The sequence below is a fragment of the Chiloscyllium punctatum genome, chromosome 8 (genome assembly GCF_047496795.1).
Source record: "Chiloscyllium punctatum isolate Juve2018m chromosome 8, sChiPun1.3, whole genome shotgun sequence".
Classification (NCBI taxonomy): Eukaryota; Metazoa; Chordata; class Chondrichthyes; order Orectolobiformes; family Hemiscylliidae; genus Chiloscyllium; species Chiloscyllium punctatum.
In genome coordinates, this window is record NC_092746.1 from 72,793,472 (window position 1) to 72,810,597 (window position 17,126).

At 41.5% G+C, this 17,126-nt stretch overlaps 1 protein-coding gene across 2 annotated transcripts in view; it reads right to left on the reverse strand.

Moving 5' to 3' along the window:
- LOC140480647 (leucine-rich repeat and death domain-containing protein 1-like) overlaps positions 1 to 17,126 on the reverse strand; it is a 258,495-nt gene that overhangs the window by 14,351 nt on the left and 227,018 nt on the right. For both annotated transcript variants that reach the window (XM_072575795.1, XM_072575796.1), the window contains exons 2-4: positions 9,286 to 9,484; positions 6,443 to 6,604; positions 6,184 to 6,304 (exon numbers count right to left, since the gene is read on the reverse strand). In XM_072575795.1, the coding sequence (XP_072431896.1) occupies positions 6,184 to 6,304; positions 6,443 to 6,604; positions 9,286 to 9,484 (482 nt within the window). The remainder of the gene's footprint in view (positions 1 to 6,183; positions 6,305 to 6,442; positions 6,605 to 9,285; positions 9,485 to 17,126) is intronic.

The window sequence follows — 17,126 nt, forward strand, 5'->3', positions numbered from 1 at the left end:
AAATCCATGCTGACTGTCTGATTCTACCACTGTTTTCTGTGTGCTGAGACAAAAATATCAATAATGGAATTGAGCATCTTCACCACGAGCAACATCAGACTCACTGATCTATTATTTCCTGTTTACCTTCTACCTCCATTTTTAAATAATGGAGTAACAGCAGTGACCCTCCAACCTGTAGAAACTGTTCCTGAGTCTGAAGAGTCTTGGAAGATATTCTTGTTGTATCACCATAGTCTTACCAGACCATAGAGACTTCTCTCATTAAAGAGAAGCAACTGGTGGTGATTTTAACCTGAGGGCCATCACACCTCAGACGAGGGAAGAGGTGTGATGGAGAGTCCTTCATGGAAACCTCAAATCAGCAATGGGAATTGAACCCATCCTATTTTCATCACACTGCTCTATAAACCAACAATCCAGCCAACTGAGCTAAGCTGATTCCCCCTTGGAAAATGACCACCAGTGTACAATCAATTTTGCCATAATACGGTAGTTCTGTTCTCATGCAATCCCGTGTTATAAGAAAATTGCAGCACTATTTAAACTAATAGGGCTGGAATCATGTTATAACTAATACACTTTTGAAAACTTTGCACTTTAGAAACAGTGTCCCCAATTTGTCCATCATGTTATAGCAAATTTGTGTTAATGAAATGCATGTTATAGTAGAACTACTTTATTCATTATTTCTGGGGCCACTTTCTTAAGTACTCTGGGATGTAGATTAACAGGCTTTGGGAATTTATCAGCGTTCAATCTCATCAATTTCTCCAACACCATTTCTCCAGTTAATTTGATCTGATTTGATTTATGTATTGTCACGTGTACCTAAGTACAGTGAAATGCTTTGTTTACAAGTAATACAGGCAGATCATAGTAAGCAAGGACATACAGATCATAGGGTGAAAAGAAAACTTAGGAAAGGCATGCAATTTATGTCACACAGGGAGTGTACTAAGCAAGATCAATGTTAGCAAGATCAGCATTATTTGAAGTTAGGGAATCCATTCATCAGTCTAATAATGGCTGGGAAGAAGCTCTACCTGAACCTGCTGCTGTGTGTATTCAAGCTTCTGTATCTTCAGCCTGATGGATGGGGTTGTAGGAGAGTATTACCAGGGTGCAATGGGTCTTTGATGATGTTGGCAGCCTTTCCATGGCAGCTAGCTGTGTAAATGGAGTTCGTGGATGGAGGGTTGGTTTCTGTGATGGTCTGAGCTGTGCACACAACCTTTTGCAATTTCTTATTATTCTGGGCAGAGCAGTTGCCACACCTGGTTGTTATGCTCCCGGACAGAATGCTTTCAATGGTGCATTTGTAGAAGTTAATGAGGGTAATTACGGACGTATCAAATTTCCTGAGCCATCTGGGGAAGTAGAGGTGGTGTTGTGCCTTCTTGACTGTCACACCTACATAGGAAATCCAGGACAGGTTGTCAGTTATCATCACTCCGAGGAACTTGGTGCTCTCCACTCAATCAACCTCAGCTCCATTGGTGTTGATGGGGGTATGTTCTCCTCCTTTCTTTCTGGAGTAAATGATCAGTTCTTTCGTTTTGCCGACATTGAAAGAGGTTGTTTTCATTGCACCACGTCACCAGCCCTCTATCTGCCTTCTGTATTCTGACTCGTCGTTGTTAGATATCTGTCTCACCATGGTGGTATCATCAGCAAACTTGTATATGGCATTTGTTCAGAATTTGGCAATACGGTCATGCGTGTACAGAAAGTACTGTAGAGGGCTGAGGACATATCCTTTGGATGCTCCTGTGTTGAGTGTTATCGTGGAGGACGTGCAGTTTTCTATCTTCACTGATTGCAGTCTGTGTATCAGAAAGCTGAGGATCCAGTTTCAGAGGGCAGAGCCAAGACCAATCAGAGTCTTGAGATCAGTCTGGAGAATTGCTTCAGTTCATTCCTCTGACTAAACCCTCTGTTCTCCATCATTTCTGGTATGTGAAGACAGAAGCGAAGTTTGGAATTTGTGTTGTGGTAGTGCTGAGGAGGCAAAGAAGCTGCAGAAGGACTTGGACAGGCTAAGATAGTGGGCAAAGAAGAGGCAGATGGAATACAATGAGGGAAAGTGTGAGGTTATGCACTTTGGTTGGAAAAAGAGAGGCTTTTTCTTAATAGGCAAAGCCTTTGGAAATCCGATGCAGAAAGGGACTTAGGAGTCCTAGTTCAGGAGTCTCTTAGGGTTAACATAGAGGTTTAGTTTGTGGGCGGCACGGTGGCACAGTGGTTAGCACTGCTGCCTCACAGCGCCAGAGACCTGGATTCAATTCCCGCCTCAGGCGACTCTCTGTGTGGAGTTTGCACATTCTCCCTGTATCTGCGTGGGTTTCCTCCAGGTGCTCCGGTTTCCTCCCACAGTCCAAAGATGTGCAGGTCAGGTGAATTGGCCATGCTAAATTGCCTGTAGTGTTAGGTAAGGGGTAGATGTAGGGGTATGGGTGAGTTGCGCTTCGGCGGGGCGGTGTGGACTTCTTGGGCCGAAGGGCCTGTTTCCACACTGTAAGTAATCTAATCTAATCTAGTTGGCAGTTAGAAAGACAAATGTAATGCTAGCATTCATTTCTGAGTGGGCTAGAATAGAAAAGCAGAGATCTATTGCCGAGGCTATATAAGATCAAACTGCATTGAGAATGCTGAGAGCCCTGTATTTAAGAAAGGATGTGTTGCCATTGGAGAGGGTCCAGTGGAGGTTTACAAGAATGATCACAGAAATGAAGGGCTTGTCATACGGGCAGGGTTTGAGGACTCTGGATCTGTTCTCAGAATTTAAAAGGATGAGGCAGATCTCATTGAAACTTATAGAATAGTAATGAGCAGCACAGTGACTCAGTGGTTAGCACTGCTAACAATGCCAGGGACGTGGGTTCAATGCCGGCCTCGGGCGACTGATGGGATGGAGTTTGTGCATTCTCCCCATGTCTATGTGGGTGTGCTCCAGTTTCCACCTGCTGACCCTGTCTGTTTATCCTACCCAACTCCCAATGATTTTATAAACCTCTATAAGGTCATCCCTCAGCCTCCAATGCTCCAGGGAAAATAGCCCCAGCCTATTCAGCCTCTCCCGTTCCATTGGTGGCCGATGACCAGTGGTTTGCCACAAGAATCGGTGCTGGGTTCATTATTTTTCATCACTTGCATAAATGACTGGAACATAGGAGGTATAGTTAGCAGGTTTGCAGATGACACCAAAATTGGAGGTGTGTAATGGACAGCGAAGAAGGTTACCTCAGAGTTCAATGAAATCTTGATCAGATGGGTCAAAGGGCTGAGGTGTGGCAGATGGAGTTTAATTTAGATAAATGTAAGGTGCTACATTTTGGAAAAGCAAATGAAAGGAGGACTTATACTCTGAATGGTAAGGTTCGAGGGAGTGTTGCTGAACAAAGAGACCATGGAGTGCAGGTGCACAGTTCCTTGAAAGTGGAGTCACAGGTAGATAGGATAGTGAAAAAGGCATTTGGTATGCTTTCCTTTATTGGTCAGAGTATTGAGTATAGGAGCTGGGAGGTCATGTTGCGGCTGTACAGGACATTGGTTAGGCCACTTTTAGAATACTGTGTGCAATCTGGTCTCCTTCACATCGGAAGGATGTTGTGAAACTTGAAAGGGTTCAGAAAAGATTTACAAGGATGTTGCCAGGGTTGGAGGATTTGAGCTATAGGGAAAGGTTGAATAGGCTGGGGTTGTTTTCCCTGGAGTGTCAGAGGCTGAGGGGTGACCTTATAGAGGTTTATAAAATCATGAGGGGTATGGATAGGATAAACAGACAAGGTCTTTTCCCTGTGGTAGGGGAATAGGTTCAGGGTGAGAGTGGAAAGATATAAAAGAGACCGAAGTGGCTACTTTTTCACGCAGAGGGTGGTGCGTGTATGGAATGAGCTGCCAGCGGAAGTGGTGGAGGCTGGTACAGTTACAGCATTTAAAAGGCATCTGGATGAGTATATGAATAGGAAGGGTCTAGGGTAATATGGGCCAAGTGCTGGCAAATGGGACTAGATTAGTTGAGGTTATCTCGTTGGCATGGACAAGTTGGACTGAATGGTGTGTTTCCATGCTGTACATCTCTATGACTCTATGTGCAGGTTCAGTGAAGTGGCTGTGCTAAATTGCCCATCGTACTTAAGGACGTGTAGGTTAGGTGCATTCGTCAGGAGCAAATATAGGGTAGGGGGAATTGGTCAGGGTGAGTTACTCTTTGGAGGGTCAGTATGGATTTGTTGGGCCGAATGGCTTGTTTCCACACTGTATGGATTCTATGATTCTTTTCTATGATTGAGGCCTGGACAGAGTGAACACGGAGAAGATGTTCCCACTAGTGGGAGAGACTAGGACCAGAAGCGATTGCCTCAGAATTAAGGGATGACCCTTTATAACAAAAAATGGGGAATTTCTTCAGCTAGAGGGTGGTAAATCTGTGGAAATCATTGCCACAGAAGGCTGTGGAGGCCAAGTTATTAACTGTATTCAAGACAAAGATATATCGGTTCTTGATTAGTAAGATTGATCAAGGATTATAGGGAGAAGATAGGAGAATGGGGTTGAAAAACATATCAGCTATGATCTAACAGCAGAGCAGACTCAAAGGGCCAAATAGTCTAATTCTACTTCACTATCTTATGTAGTTCATCAGCCATTTCTGCACTCCCCATTATAAATTCCAATGTTTCTGACTGTAAGAGGCCTGTAGAGAGGAGGAGGCAACGACCTAGTAGTATTATCACTGAATATTTAGTTCAGAGATCCAGGCAATGTTCGGGGGGCCCGGGTTTGAATCCTGCCATGGCAGATGGGGAAATTTGAATTCAATAAAATTCTGGAATTGAGGGCCTAATGATGACCATGAATCCATTATTAATTGTCAGGAAAAACCCACCTGGCTCACTAGGGTGGCATGGTGGCTCTATGGTAGCACTGCAGCCTCACAGTGCCAGGAACCCAGGTTCAATTCTAGCCTCAGGCGACTGGCTGTGTGGAGTGTGCACATTCTCTCTGTGTCTGCGTGGGTTTCCTCCCACAATCCAAAGATGTGCAGGTCAGATGGATTCGCCATGTGAAATTGCCAATAGTGTTAGGTGCATTAATCATAGAGAGATGGGTTGCTCTTTGGAGGGTCGGTGTGGACCTGTTGGGCAAATGGCCTATTTCCACACTGTAGGGAATCTAACCTAATGTCCTTCAGGGAAGAAAATCTCCCATCCTTACCTGGTCTGGACTACATGTGTCTCCAGATCCACAGCAATGTGGTTGATTCTTAACTTTCCTCTTGGATTGACAAGAAGTACTGGTTTAGACAGTAACATCTCATCCCGGGAATGAATAAAAAAATTAGTTTTTACCAATCTTTTTCTCTTTACATATTTTTATCTTTTATAATCAGTTCCCTCCAAGCTTACCTGCATACTCTTATGTTCCCCTTTTTTATCAATGCCTTGGTCCTCCTTTTTTGACTTCTAAAGTGTTCCCAATCATTAGGACTATTGATTTCTCTTGACAATTTGTATGCCTTCTTTTGCATCTAATATCTCTAGCTTCCTTTATAAACCATTGCTTGGCCACCATTCTCTTTGCACTCTGGCATCAGAAATGAAAGAAACAACTTTTGTAGTTCACCTCTTTGCTCTTTGAATGTTTGACATTGCTGATCTACTCTAATTTCTTTCAGTAACACTTCCCCAATCCATCATAGCCAATTCACATCTCATACAATCATATTTCTTTTATTAAGATTCAGGAACATTAATCTCAGAATCAATTACTTCACTCTCCACTTTGATGTGGAATTTCGTCATATTATGGTCACTCATTTCCAACAACATTACCAATTATTCTTTTCTCATTGCATAGTACACAGTCTAAGATGGCCTCTTTTCAATGTATTTGGTTCCTCAATGTATTAGTCCAGAAAACCTATCCCGTATACACTCAAGGAATTCCATCTCTATGGTACTGTGACTAACTTGATTTGACCTATCCATATGCAGATTAAAGTCACGCATAGTTACAGATTTTCCTTTTTCACATGAATCTCTGATTTCATCTGATTAGAATTCAAAACCTGTGTTTCACAGGAAGTCCTCACACAGATGACAACAATGCTAAATTCTCTATAGGCTGTTTTACATTCTGAAAATATTTGGGAAGATTTGAAGGTATGAAAAGCCAAACCTTGATTTTTCAAGAGCAGTAATGTCACTAGCAGGTAGATGGAGCTTTGAACAGAAATATCCAAAATCTTCAGGAGAGACATGATTTGGTATTAATTGTAAAACTTTCTTCAGAAACTTTTCTAAAACAAAAAGATTAAATAAAATGACACATGCAAAACTGGAGGAATTATTGATCATGGTTATATTTAGATTGCCACTGTTAATAATCGCCACATAATGACTGCTTCTTACTATGTTATTCAACACAAAATACTTACTGTCCTTTTCATAGGCATATTTCAAATATTGTTCAATTGGTGTGAGTGTTCCTCCTTCACATACTATCTTTGGAGGTCTTACTAGTGGGTTTTCATTCAAATCTATTTCTTTCAAAGACTGCAGCTGTCCAAAATTAGTTGGTAATGAAGTTAATGCATTTCCTGAAAAAAAATCAAAAAAGACTTTTTCAATTTTTAAAGGGATTCTGGTATTTTCAATGAATTCCATTGAAAACAGTAAATTTTGGGGGATGGAGCAAAAACAAAAAGAAGTGTTCTGATGAGGGGTTACTGGACTTGAAACGTTAACTCTATATTTTAATCTCTCCACAGATGCTTCTAGACCTGCTGAGTTTCTCTAGCATTTTGTTTTTGTTTTTGGTTCAGATCTCCAGCATCTGCAGTTCTACACTTAAAAATATTTTGGGGTTTAGATGAGATAATGACACCATCAAAAAATAAAGCCAATTTCCCAAGGATGCACATTTTCCATATTTTCGATGTGCCTGCTAATTATCACCACCTGTCCCCCTTCAGCTGACGGATCAATACTCTTCCATGTTGAACACCGTTTGGAAGAAGCAGTTTTGAAGGGAATGCATGTGAAAGGTGGTGGATGGCATGCTAGCCAAGTGTGTTCCTTTATCCTAGGTGGTACTCAGGCTTCTTGAATGTTGTTTCAAATGCACTTATTCACACAAGAAGAAACACTCCTAACTTGTGCCTTGGGGACAGACATTGGCAAGACAAAGTTTTGTCAGTTACTCATCAATGAATTCCTGGCCTCTAACCTAATCTTGTATTTGAATGGCTGGTCCAGTTCAGTTCCTGGTCCACGGCAACCCTCAGGATATTAATCATGGGTGATTCAGTGCCGGCAGTGTAATTAAACATCAAGGGGGTGATGGCTATATCGTCTCTTTTTGGACATGTTGATTGCTTCACATATGTGTTGCATGAATATTACTTACCACTGATTAGCCTATAACCTGGGTATTGCCTAGGCTTTGTTGTACAAATTCCTGGCATTTCCAACAGTAGTGTACCTAGACCCCAAGGTCCATAGCAGTTCAAGAAAGTAGATCATCACCACCTTCTCAAGGATAATTATGGATGATCAAGTAATGCTGATCCAGCCAACTACACCATCATCCCATGAAGAAATAAAATAAAATTAAGGTGCAGAGGAAAATTCAAATTACAGCGATGCAGGCATGTGCAATGTATTCAACTATGGAAGCTGTTGAGGAAGGGCCTTATACGCTTCAATTCCAGGCCTGGTCTTCAACTATTCACTGCCTGCACTTTTGCTGCCCAGCTTTTATCCTTTTCTTGACAGCATAATACCGAAACCCATCATTGCAGTGTGGAGAGACCCCTCATCCTTTATTAGCACCAAATCTCAATTCTTTAGATGGAATCCATAGCTACTCTTGTTTGTGATAATCTCTACCCAGCCACAGTCACCTTTTATGATTGATCTTTGCAGCAATCATCTGGAAATAGAACCCCTTTGCATTTTGAAATGTTCGAGAGATGGTCAAAGCTTTGTTTTGAACTATACAGTTGATGCTGGGTGAGTTCTGACATATCTGAACACAAATTAATTATTGGTGCCAGCAACCAAGCTTTTACAAACAGAGGTTTCTTCGACCTGAATCTTTTATGTTTGTCTATATGATAACCATACATCTGATAGTGCTGGTCAGCATGTTAGCAATCCTCCCTCAAAAAGAATGAATGCAAATGTTTAGCTTTTAAATTGGTCTTACTTTCATTTAAATATGGTGCCTTCCCCTCCATGAAACTAGAAGATATGGTTTCCCTGACATCAGAAATGACACTGCCATGTCAGCTGGAGCAAGGCTTGTTGCTAGGAAGAAAGTTAGCAACCCATATCATAACTAATTGATCCCAAGAAATGTTTGGAGCTGCTAGCAAATGCATTGTGCCACTGATTATTATACGGAATAGAATGCAATATGAAGAAAGATAACCAGCATAACCTCCTAATCCAATAGCACCGAATGCTTTCTCATTCAAGTCCCATGCTTAGATTTTACAGAGGACTGCTGCTCAAATAATCAGAGGTGGCATCTTCTTAAGTAATGCATTGCCTTCCTGTACAAAAGTAGCAGCATTTATTATGTAAATTGGTGGCATGAAATCTTTGTATTCTCATATTTCAGAGTGCTTTTCATTGGCATTGCAAAGGCTGAAACATGCATTGTGCAGACAATGGTTACGGAATGAAGGCAAAACACATGGATTCTGGACATCTGAAACAAGCACACAGAACGCTGGAGGAACTCAGCAGGTATGGCAGCGTATGTGGAGAGAGAAATAGTTGATTTTCAAATCTGGTATGAATGTTCTTCAAAATTGAACTGATAAAGATGTTCAAAAATATGAGGGGTTGAGACAAGAGCAAATATAGAGTGAGAATCTAATTGGTGCAATAGTCCAAGAAGAAGACACCGATTAAATGTGATTAAAAGTCCTGGATCAACCCATTGCACAGCCTAAATGTATCAATTCAAACTGAAAATACAATTGATTTCAGGTGCATCACCTGACAGAGGAAGAGAATCATTTCTCATGTGTGTAGTTTCTTTGTGTTACTGCTGTTCTCAAAATATAGAGCATCTCTGTTTATATATGAACATGTTATTTCTCAGAAATCAACCATTCCAATCAATCAAATTTTAAATATGACAAACAGATATTGTTCCATATATCAAGCACAATTCAATTGTAAAAATTACATTGCCATCTCTTTCCAATGCAGCAGATGCTACTGATGTAATATTGCTTTTTCTTTACCATTTTTACAGCAATCTCACCTCTTAAGTTAATGGATAGCAGATTGGTAAGTGTTGTTAAGGATTTGGGGAGGTAGGTTATTTTATTATATGCAGCTACAAGTCTTTCCAAATTCTTCATTTCTCCAATGTTGGCTGGAATGGATGTCAGTGCATTGTACGATATGTCAAGCTCTCTTAATTCAGTCAAATTACACAATTCATCTGGTAAGTTTTTTATCTGTTAAAAAAAGATAACTGACAAAATCAAGTCATTACTATGCTGTACTTGTCATTGTGACAGTCATAACAAAGTTTATCAGTGTATGTGATGAGAAACATTTCACCTGATAGATTTCTTGTGAATAAGCTGTGGACAGTGCATACTATGTATTAGTGTCTGTAAATTGACAGGTATTAAATAGGTAAATTTAAACTCTCTGGTTACTAACCACAAATTAAATATTTAGTATAAAACAGCAATACTCAAACATTAATGATGAGACATTAATGTTAGATATGTGAGTCTTCCAGAATGATAGCTAACTGAAAACAATTATCTGAATCGTGGCATAAACCATAGTTTAGATTTCTCAATTCTAGTTTTCAATGAATCCAAACTCTTGAAGTGAATTGAAAAATCATTTAACCAGCACACAATTTTGCATTACGAAGGGCTACAAAATATAATTTAGATTAAAAGATTTGTTGCTTATGAAACCATACAAAATATAAATTCTAAATGATGTGTTTTAACCCTTTATGAGCCAAGAATATCTCAAAATATCTTCATTCTTTCTAAAGTTTGCTGTGGATGGTTTACCACAGTGTAATCCTCCAAGGCCTTACCCCAGTTGTCCAGCATTTCATGACAGTTCTTGTATATTTCTACTCTTATGGAGAGCATACGATTCTTCTTGGTGATTTAATAATTATTTATCTCTCAAAAAACGGGTGGAATTCAATAGCTCCCTCTGGGAGATTTCTGAGAAGGGAAGGGTTCTGTTTGATTGTATGAGAAAATGTAGGGTAGACTTCACTGCAGTTGTGTTTTCCCAATTACAGCCAATTTGTGAGCATCTTCCTGCCTGATTGCTAATTCCATCACTGCTGGCCTTTAAATAGTGACACATGGGAGACGCATATATAGAACACTGAAAAGCAAACACTGTTGCTTATGGTCTTGTAGGGTAAGCCTTTGTTCAAAGGCATTCCCAGATGACATTGGGAAGGTGGGTGTCTTCTGAGAGCCAAATCACTTGTCCATAAATTGACCATCTTCTTGCAATCCTCATCTTCCTGCAATCCTCATGTTGCTCTCACTTACCTTTCTCCAGGTATTCCTGCTGAAATGTCAAGGGAATTACTGGTAGTAGCCATTGGCAGCTCTCGGATAGGAATTCTGCACTACGTGGGGAAATCTAGAATTATATGACCCCTTTGAATCCCCAATAAGGGATCCTGCTGGCAATTAAGGCCTTCATTTTCTCAGAGTTCCCAGAGATCACGTTGGTGAGAGTTTTGGTGTGCGTTACTTTTGTTGCTCCCAAAAAAATCGATCCATCATCATTAAAACAAATTATTAAGGTCATTATCTCATGGTTGTTTGTGGAGTCTTTTCATTTATATTTTGGCTACAACATTTCTTATATTACAAAAGTGATATGGTGCAATTATCAAACACATCTTCCTCTCCCACTTTATTATTACAAAGAACCATCCTTTATGCCACACCTTGTCCACTCCTGCATCACATGCAACACTGCTTTCTCTTCCTTTCATTTCCTATACAGATGCTGGATATGTAACCCTTGCTGTTTTGCCTCCACTTTCCTCGTTTTCTAAGCTCCAAACATGGGATGGTCTGCACCCAAACCAGAATGGGACCAACATCCTTGTGGGTGGGTTTACTAGTGCTGTTGGGAGGAGTTTAAACTATTTGGCAGGTCAAGGGTACACAGAGTATTTGTACAATAGAAACACAGCATGTGGTAGTAAAACAACCAAGACACAGAGAGTTGAGTTTCAAGGGAGTAAAGCTGGTTGGTTTCTATATCAATGCGAGGAATACTACAGGACAGACACATGGAATTGCAATGTTGTTGTCATCACAGAGATATGGTTGAGGGAGGGGCAGGACTGAAAACTCAACATTTTGAGGTATAGGATCTTCAGACGAGACAATGGAGGATCTAAAAGAGATGATGGTATCGCGTTATTAATTAAAGAGTTGGTTACTGCAGTAAGGAGGGAAGCGGAAAGCATTATAGCGAAAGTATTCACAGTACCATATATTAGAAAAGGAAAAAGATGGTTTGCAAATAATATTTTTTGATTGTAAAAAAGGCAGATTTTATTAAAATAAGGAAGGACCTGGCAAAAGTAGGCTGGGAACAGTTTCTTGTGGGAATATCCACAGCTGAACAGTGGTGGGGTGTTCAAAAAGGAATGGGGGAAAGTGCAAGCCCAACACATTTTGTTTAGGGTCAATTTTAGGAGCACCAAGCACTGTGAATTTGAATGTCTAGTAATATTTAGGACTGAATAAGAAGGAAAAGACATTTTAGTACGTATAAAGGAAGCAAATCAACAGATGCCCTCATAAAGTGTAGGAAGTGAGGGTAGCACTTAAGAAAGCAATTAGATGAGTTAAAGATGGGGGGAGGATTGGGGGCACAAAACAGCATGGTGGATAAAATTAGAGTCATAGAGATGTACACCTCGGAAACAGACCCTTTGGTCCAACACATCCATGTCGACCAGATGTCCCAACATAATCTAGTCCCATTTGCGAGCATTTGGCCCATATCCCTCTAAACCCTTCCTATTCATATACCCATCCAAATGCCTTTTAAATGTTGCAATTGTACCAGGCTCCACCTCTTCCTCTGGCAGCTCATTCCATACACACACCACCCTCTGTGTGCAAAGGTAGCTGCTTAGGACCGTATTATATCTTCTCCTCTGACTTCCAGTGCTACGAGTTAGTGAGGGCAGGAATAGGAGGATAGAGCAGATGAATGTATGGCTGAGGAGCTGGTGTATGGGAAAAGGATTCACATTTTTGGATAATTGGAATGTCTTTTTGGGTAGAGGTGACCTGTACAAGAAGGATGGATTCCACCTAAATTGGAAGGGGACTAATATACTGGCAGGGAAATTTGCTAGAACTGCTTGTGAGGATTTAAACTAGTAAGATGGGGGTGGGGGGAGGGGGGTATTGGAGCCAGGGAGATAGTGAGGAAAGAGATCAATCTGAGACGGGTACAGCAGAGAACAAATGTGAGTCAAATAGTCAGGGCAGGCAGGGACAAGGTAGAACTAATAAATTGCATTTATTTCAATGCAAGGGGCCTAACAGGGAAGGCAGATGAACTCAGGACATGGTTAGGAACATGGGACTGGGATATCATAGCAATTACAGAAACATGGCTCAGGGATGGGCAGGACTGGCAGCTTAATGTTCCAGGTTACAAATGCTACAGGAAGGATAGAAAGGGAGGCAAGAGAAGGGGGGGGGTTGGGGTGGCATTTTTGAGAAGGGATAGCATTACAGCTGTGCTGAGGGAGGATATTCCCGGAAATACATCCAGGGAAGTTATTTGGGTGGAACTGAGAAATAATAAAGGGATGATTACCTTATTGTGATTGTATTATAGACCTCCTAATAGTCAGAGGGAAATTGAGAAACAAACTTGTAAGGAGATCTCAGCTATCTGTAAGAATAATAGGGTAGTTATGGTAGGGGATTTTAACTTTCCAAACATCGACTGAGACTGCCATAATGTTAAAAGTTTAGATGGAGAGGAATTTCTTAAGTGAGTACAAGACAAGTTTCTGATTCAATATGTGGATATACCTACTAGAGAAGGTACAAAACTTGACCTACTCTTGGGAAATAAGGCAGGGCAGGTGACTGAGATGTCAGTGGGGGAGCACTTTGGGGCCAGCGACCATAATTCTATTCGTTTTAAAATAGTGATGGAAAAGGATAGACCAGATCTAAAAGTTGAAGTTCTAAATTGGAGAAAGGCCAATTTTGACGGTATTAGGCAAGAACTTTCTAAAGCTGATTGGAGGCAGATGTTTGCAAGTGAAGGGACGGCTAGAAAATGGGAAGCCTTCAGAAATGAGATAACAAGAATCCAGAGAAAGTATATTCCTGTCAGGGTGAAAGGGAAGGCTGGTAGGTATAGGGAATGCTGGATGACTAAAGAAATTGAGGGTTTGGTTAAGAAAAAGAAGGAAACATATGCCAGGTATAGACAGGATAGATCGAGTGAATCCTTAGAAGAGTATAAAGTCAGTAGGAGGATACTTAAGAGGGAAATCAGGAGGGCAAAACGGGGACATGAGACAGCTTTGGCAAATAGAATTATGGAGAATCCAAAGGGGTTTTACAAATATATTAAGGACAAAAGGGTAACTAGGGATAGAATAGGGCCCCTCAAAGATCAGCAAGGCAGCCTTTGTGTGGAGCCACAGAAAATGGGGGAGATACTAAATGAATATTTTGCATCAGTATTTATGGTGGAAAAGGATATGGAAGATATAGACTGTAGGGAAACAGATGGTGACATCTTGTAAAATGTCCAGATTACAGAGGAAGAAGTGCTGGATGTCTTGAAACGGTTAAAAGTGGATAAATCCCCAGGATCTGATCAGGTGTACCCGAGAACTCTGTGGGAAGCTGGAGAAGTGATTGCTGGGCCTCTTGCTGAGATATTTGTATCATCAATAGTCACAGGTGAGGTGCCGGAAGACTGGAGGTTGGCAAACATGGTGCCTTAAGAAGGGCAGTAAAGACAAGCCAGGGAACTATAGACTGGTGAGCCTGACCTCAGTGTTGGGCAAGTTGTTGGATGGAATCCTGAGGAACAGGATGTACAAGTATTTGGAAAGGCAAGGACTGATTCGAGATAGTCAACATGGCTTTGTACATGGGAAATCATGTCTCACAAACTTGATTGAGTTTTTTGAAGAAGTAACAAAGACGATTGACGAGGGCAGAGCAGTAGATGTGATCTATACGGACTTCAGTAAGGCATTCGACACGGTTCCCTATGGGAGACTGATTAGCAAGGCTACATCTCATGGATTGCAGGGAGAACTAACCATTTGGATACAGAACTGGCTCAAAGGTAGAAGACAGAGGGTGGTGGTGGAGGGTTGTTTTTCAGACTGGAGGCCTGTGACCAGTGCAGTGCCACAAGGATTGGTGCTGGGCCCACTACTTTTGTCATTTACATTAATGATTTGGATGTGAACATAAGAGATACAGTTAGTAAGTTTGCAGGTGACACCAAAATTGGAAGTGTCGTGGACAGCGAAGAGGGTTACCTCAGATTACAACAGGATCTGGGCCAGATGGGCCAATGGGCTGAGGGGTGGCAGATGGAGTTTAATTCAGATAAATGCGAGGTGCTGCATTTTGGGAAAGCAAATCTTAGCAGGACTTATACACTTTATGGTAAGGTGCTAGGGAGTGTTGCTGAACAAAGAGACCTTGGAGTGCAGGTTCATAGCTCCTTGAAAGTGGAGTAGCAGGTAGATAGAATCGTGAAGAAGACGTTTGGTATGCTTTCCTTTCTTGGTCAGAGTATTGAGTACAAGAGTTGGGAGGTCATGCTGCGGCTGTACAGGACATTGGTTAGGCCACTGTTGGAATATTGCGTGCAATTCTGGTCTCCTTCCTAACGGAGAAATGTTGTGAAACTTGAAAGGGTTCAGAACAGATTTACAAGGATGTTGCCAGGGTTAGAGGATCTGAGCTACAGGGAGAGACTGAACAGGCTGGGGCTGTTTTCCCTGGAGCATCGAAGGCTGAGGGGTGACTTTATAGAGGTTTACAAAATATGAGGGGCATGGATAGGATAAATAGACAGAGTCTTTTCCCTGGGGTCGGGGAGTCCAGAACTAGAGGGCATAGGTTTAGGGTGAGAGGCGAAAGATATAAAAGACACCTAAGGGGCAACTGTTTCATGCAGAAGGTGGTACATGTATGGAATGAGCTGCCAGAGGATGTGGTGAAGGCTGGTATAATTGCAATATTTAAGAGGCATTTGGGTGGATATATGAATAGGAAGGGTTTGGAGGGATATGGGCCGGGTGCTGGCAGGTGGGATTAGATTGGGTTGGGATATCTGATCGGCATGGACGGGTTGGACCGAAAGGTCTGTTTCCGTGCTGTACATCTCTATGACTCTATGACCCTAAACCTATGCCCTCTAGTTCTGGACTCCATCACCACAGGGAAAAGATCTTGTCTGTTTATCTTATCCATCCCCCTCATGATTTCATAAACCTCTATAAGGTCACCCCTCAGCCTCCAATGCTCCAGGGAAAACAGCCTCAGCCTATTCAACCTCTCCCTCTCACTCAAATCCTCCAACCCTGGCAACATCCTTATAAATCCTTTCTGAACCCTTTCTAGTTTCACAACATCCTTTCGATAAGGAGACCAGAATTGCACACAATATTCCAAATGTGGCTTCACCAATGTCCTGTACAGCTGCAACATGACTTTCCAACTCCTATACTCAGTGTTCTGACCAATAAAGAAAGCATACCAAATGCCTTCTTCACCATCCTATCTACCTGAGATCGGTGGTGGGCAAGTTGTTTGAGGGAATCCTGAGGGACAGGATTTACGACTGATTAGGGATAGTCAGCATGGCTTTGAGCATGGGAAATCATGCTCACAAACTTGATTGAGTTTTCTGAAGAAGTAACAAAGATGATCAATGAGGGCAAAGCAGTGGACATGGACTTCAGTAAGGTGTTTGACAAGGTTAGCAAGGTTGGTTCTCATGGAATACAGGGAGAACTAGCCATTTGGATACAGAACTGGCTCGAAGGTAGAAATGGTGGTGGAGGGTTGTTTTTCAGACTGGAGGGCTGTGACCAATGGTGTGCCACAAGGATCAGTGCTGGGTCCACTACTTCTTGTCATTTATATAAATTATTTGGATGTGAAGGGAGAATCAAAGATATTCTTGTTTAGGGAGAGGGGAAAGATACAAAAGAGACCTAAGAGGCAACTTTTTCTCACAGAAGGTGTGTACAGAATGAGCTGCCAGAGAAAGTGGTGGAGGCTGGTACAATTGCAACAATTAAAAGGCATCTAGATGTATATGAATAGGAAGGGTTTGGAAGGATATGGAACAAATGTTGGCAATGGGACTAGATTAGGTTGGGCTATCTGGTCAGCATGGACAAGTTGGACCAAAGGGTCTGTTTCCGTGCAGTACATCTCTTTGACTCTATATGAAGCAGAAAGAGGAGGGTCTATTTGGGATGAAGAAGGCATCATTCATGGAGCCAGAGGACATTGATAGAATATTAAATGAGAATTTCACATGTCTTCACTTTGGAGAATGAGGATATCGGTATAGAATTTGAGGAGAGGCACTGTGAGCTTCTTCACCATATTGACATATGGAATAATGAGGTATTTGAGGTTTTGCAGGCATAACAGTGGACAAGTCCCCAGGCTCAAATGAGTTGTATCTCAAAGGCAAGGGAGAAAACTACAAGGCCCCTGACTCAAATTTTTAATACCTCTATCCACAGGGGAGGTGACAGAGGACTGGAGGATAGCTAATGTGGTTCTATGTTTCATGAAGAATGGTAGAGATAAAGCAGAGAATTGCATTCCATTGAATCTCTCATCAGTGGTAAGAAATGTTCTGAAGAAAATTCTGAAGGAGAGAGTTAATCTCCACTTAGAGAGTCAAGGTTTGATTCGGGATAGTCAGCATGACTTTGTCAGAGGGAGGTCATGCCTAACAAGTTTGATAGAATGTTTTAGGTGGTGATCACGTCACCAGGACATTGCTTGGGATGGAGCATTTTACTATGAAGAAGGCTTGGATATGCTCAGG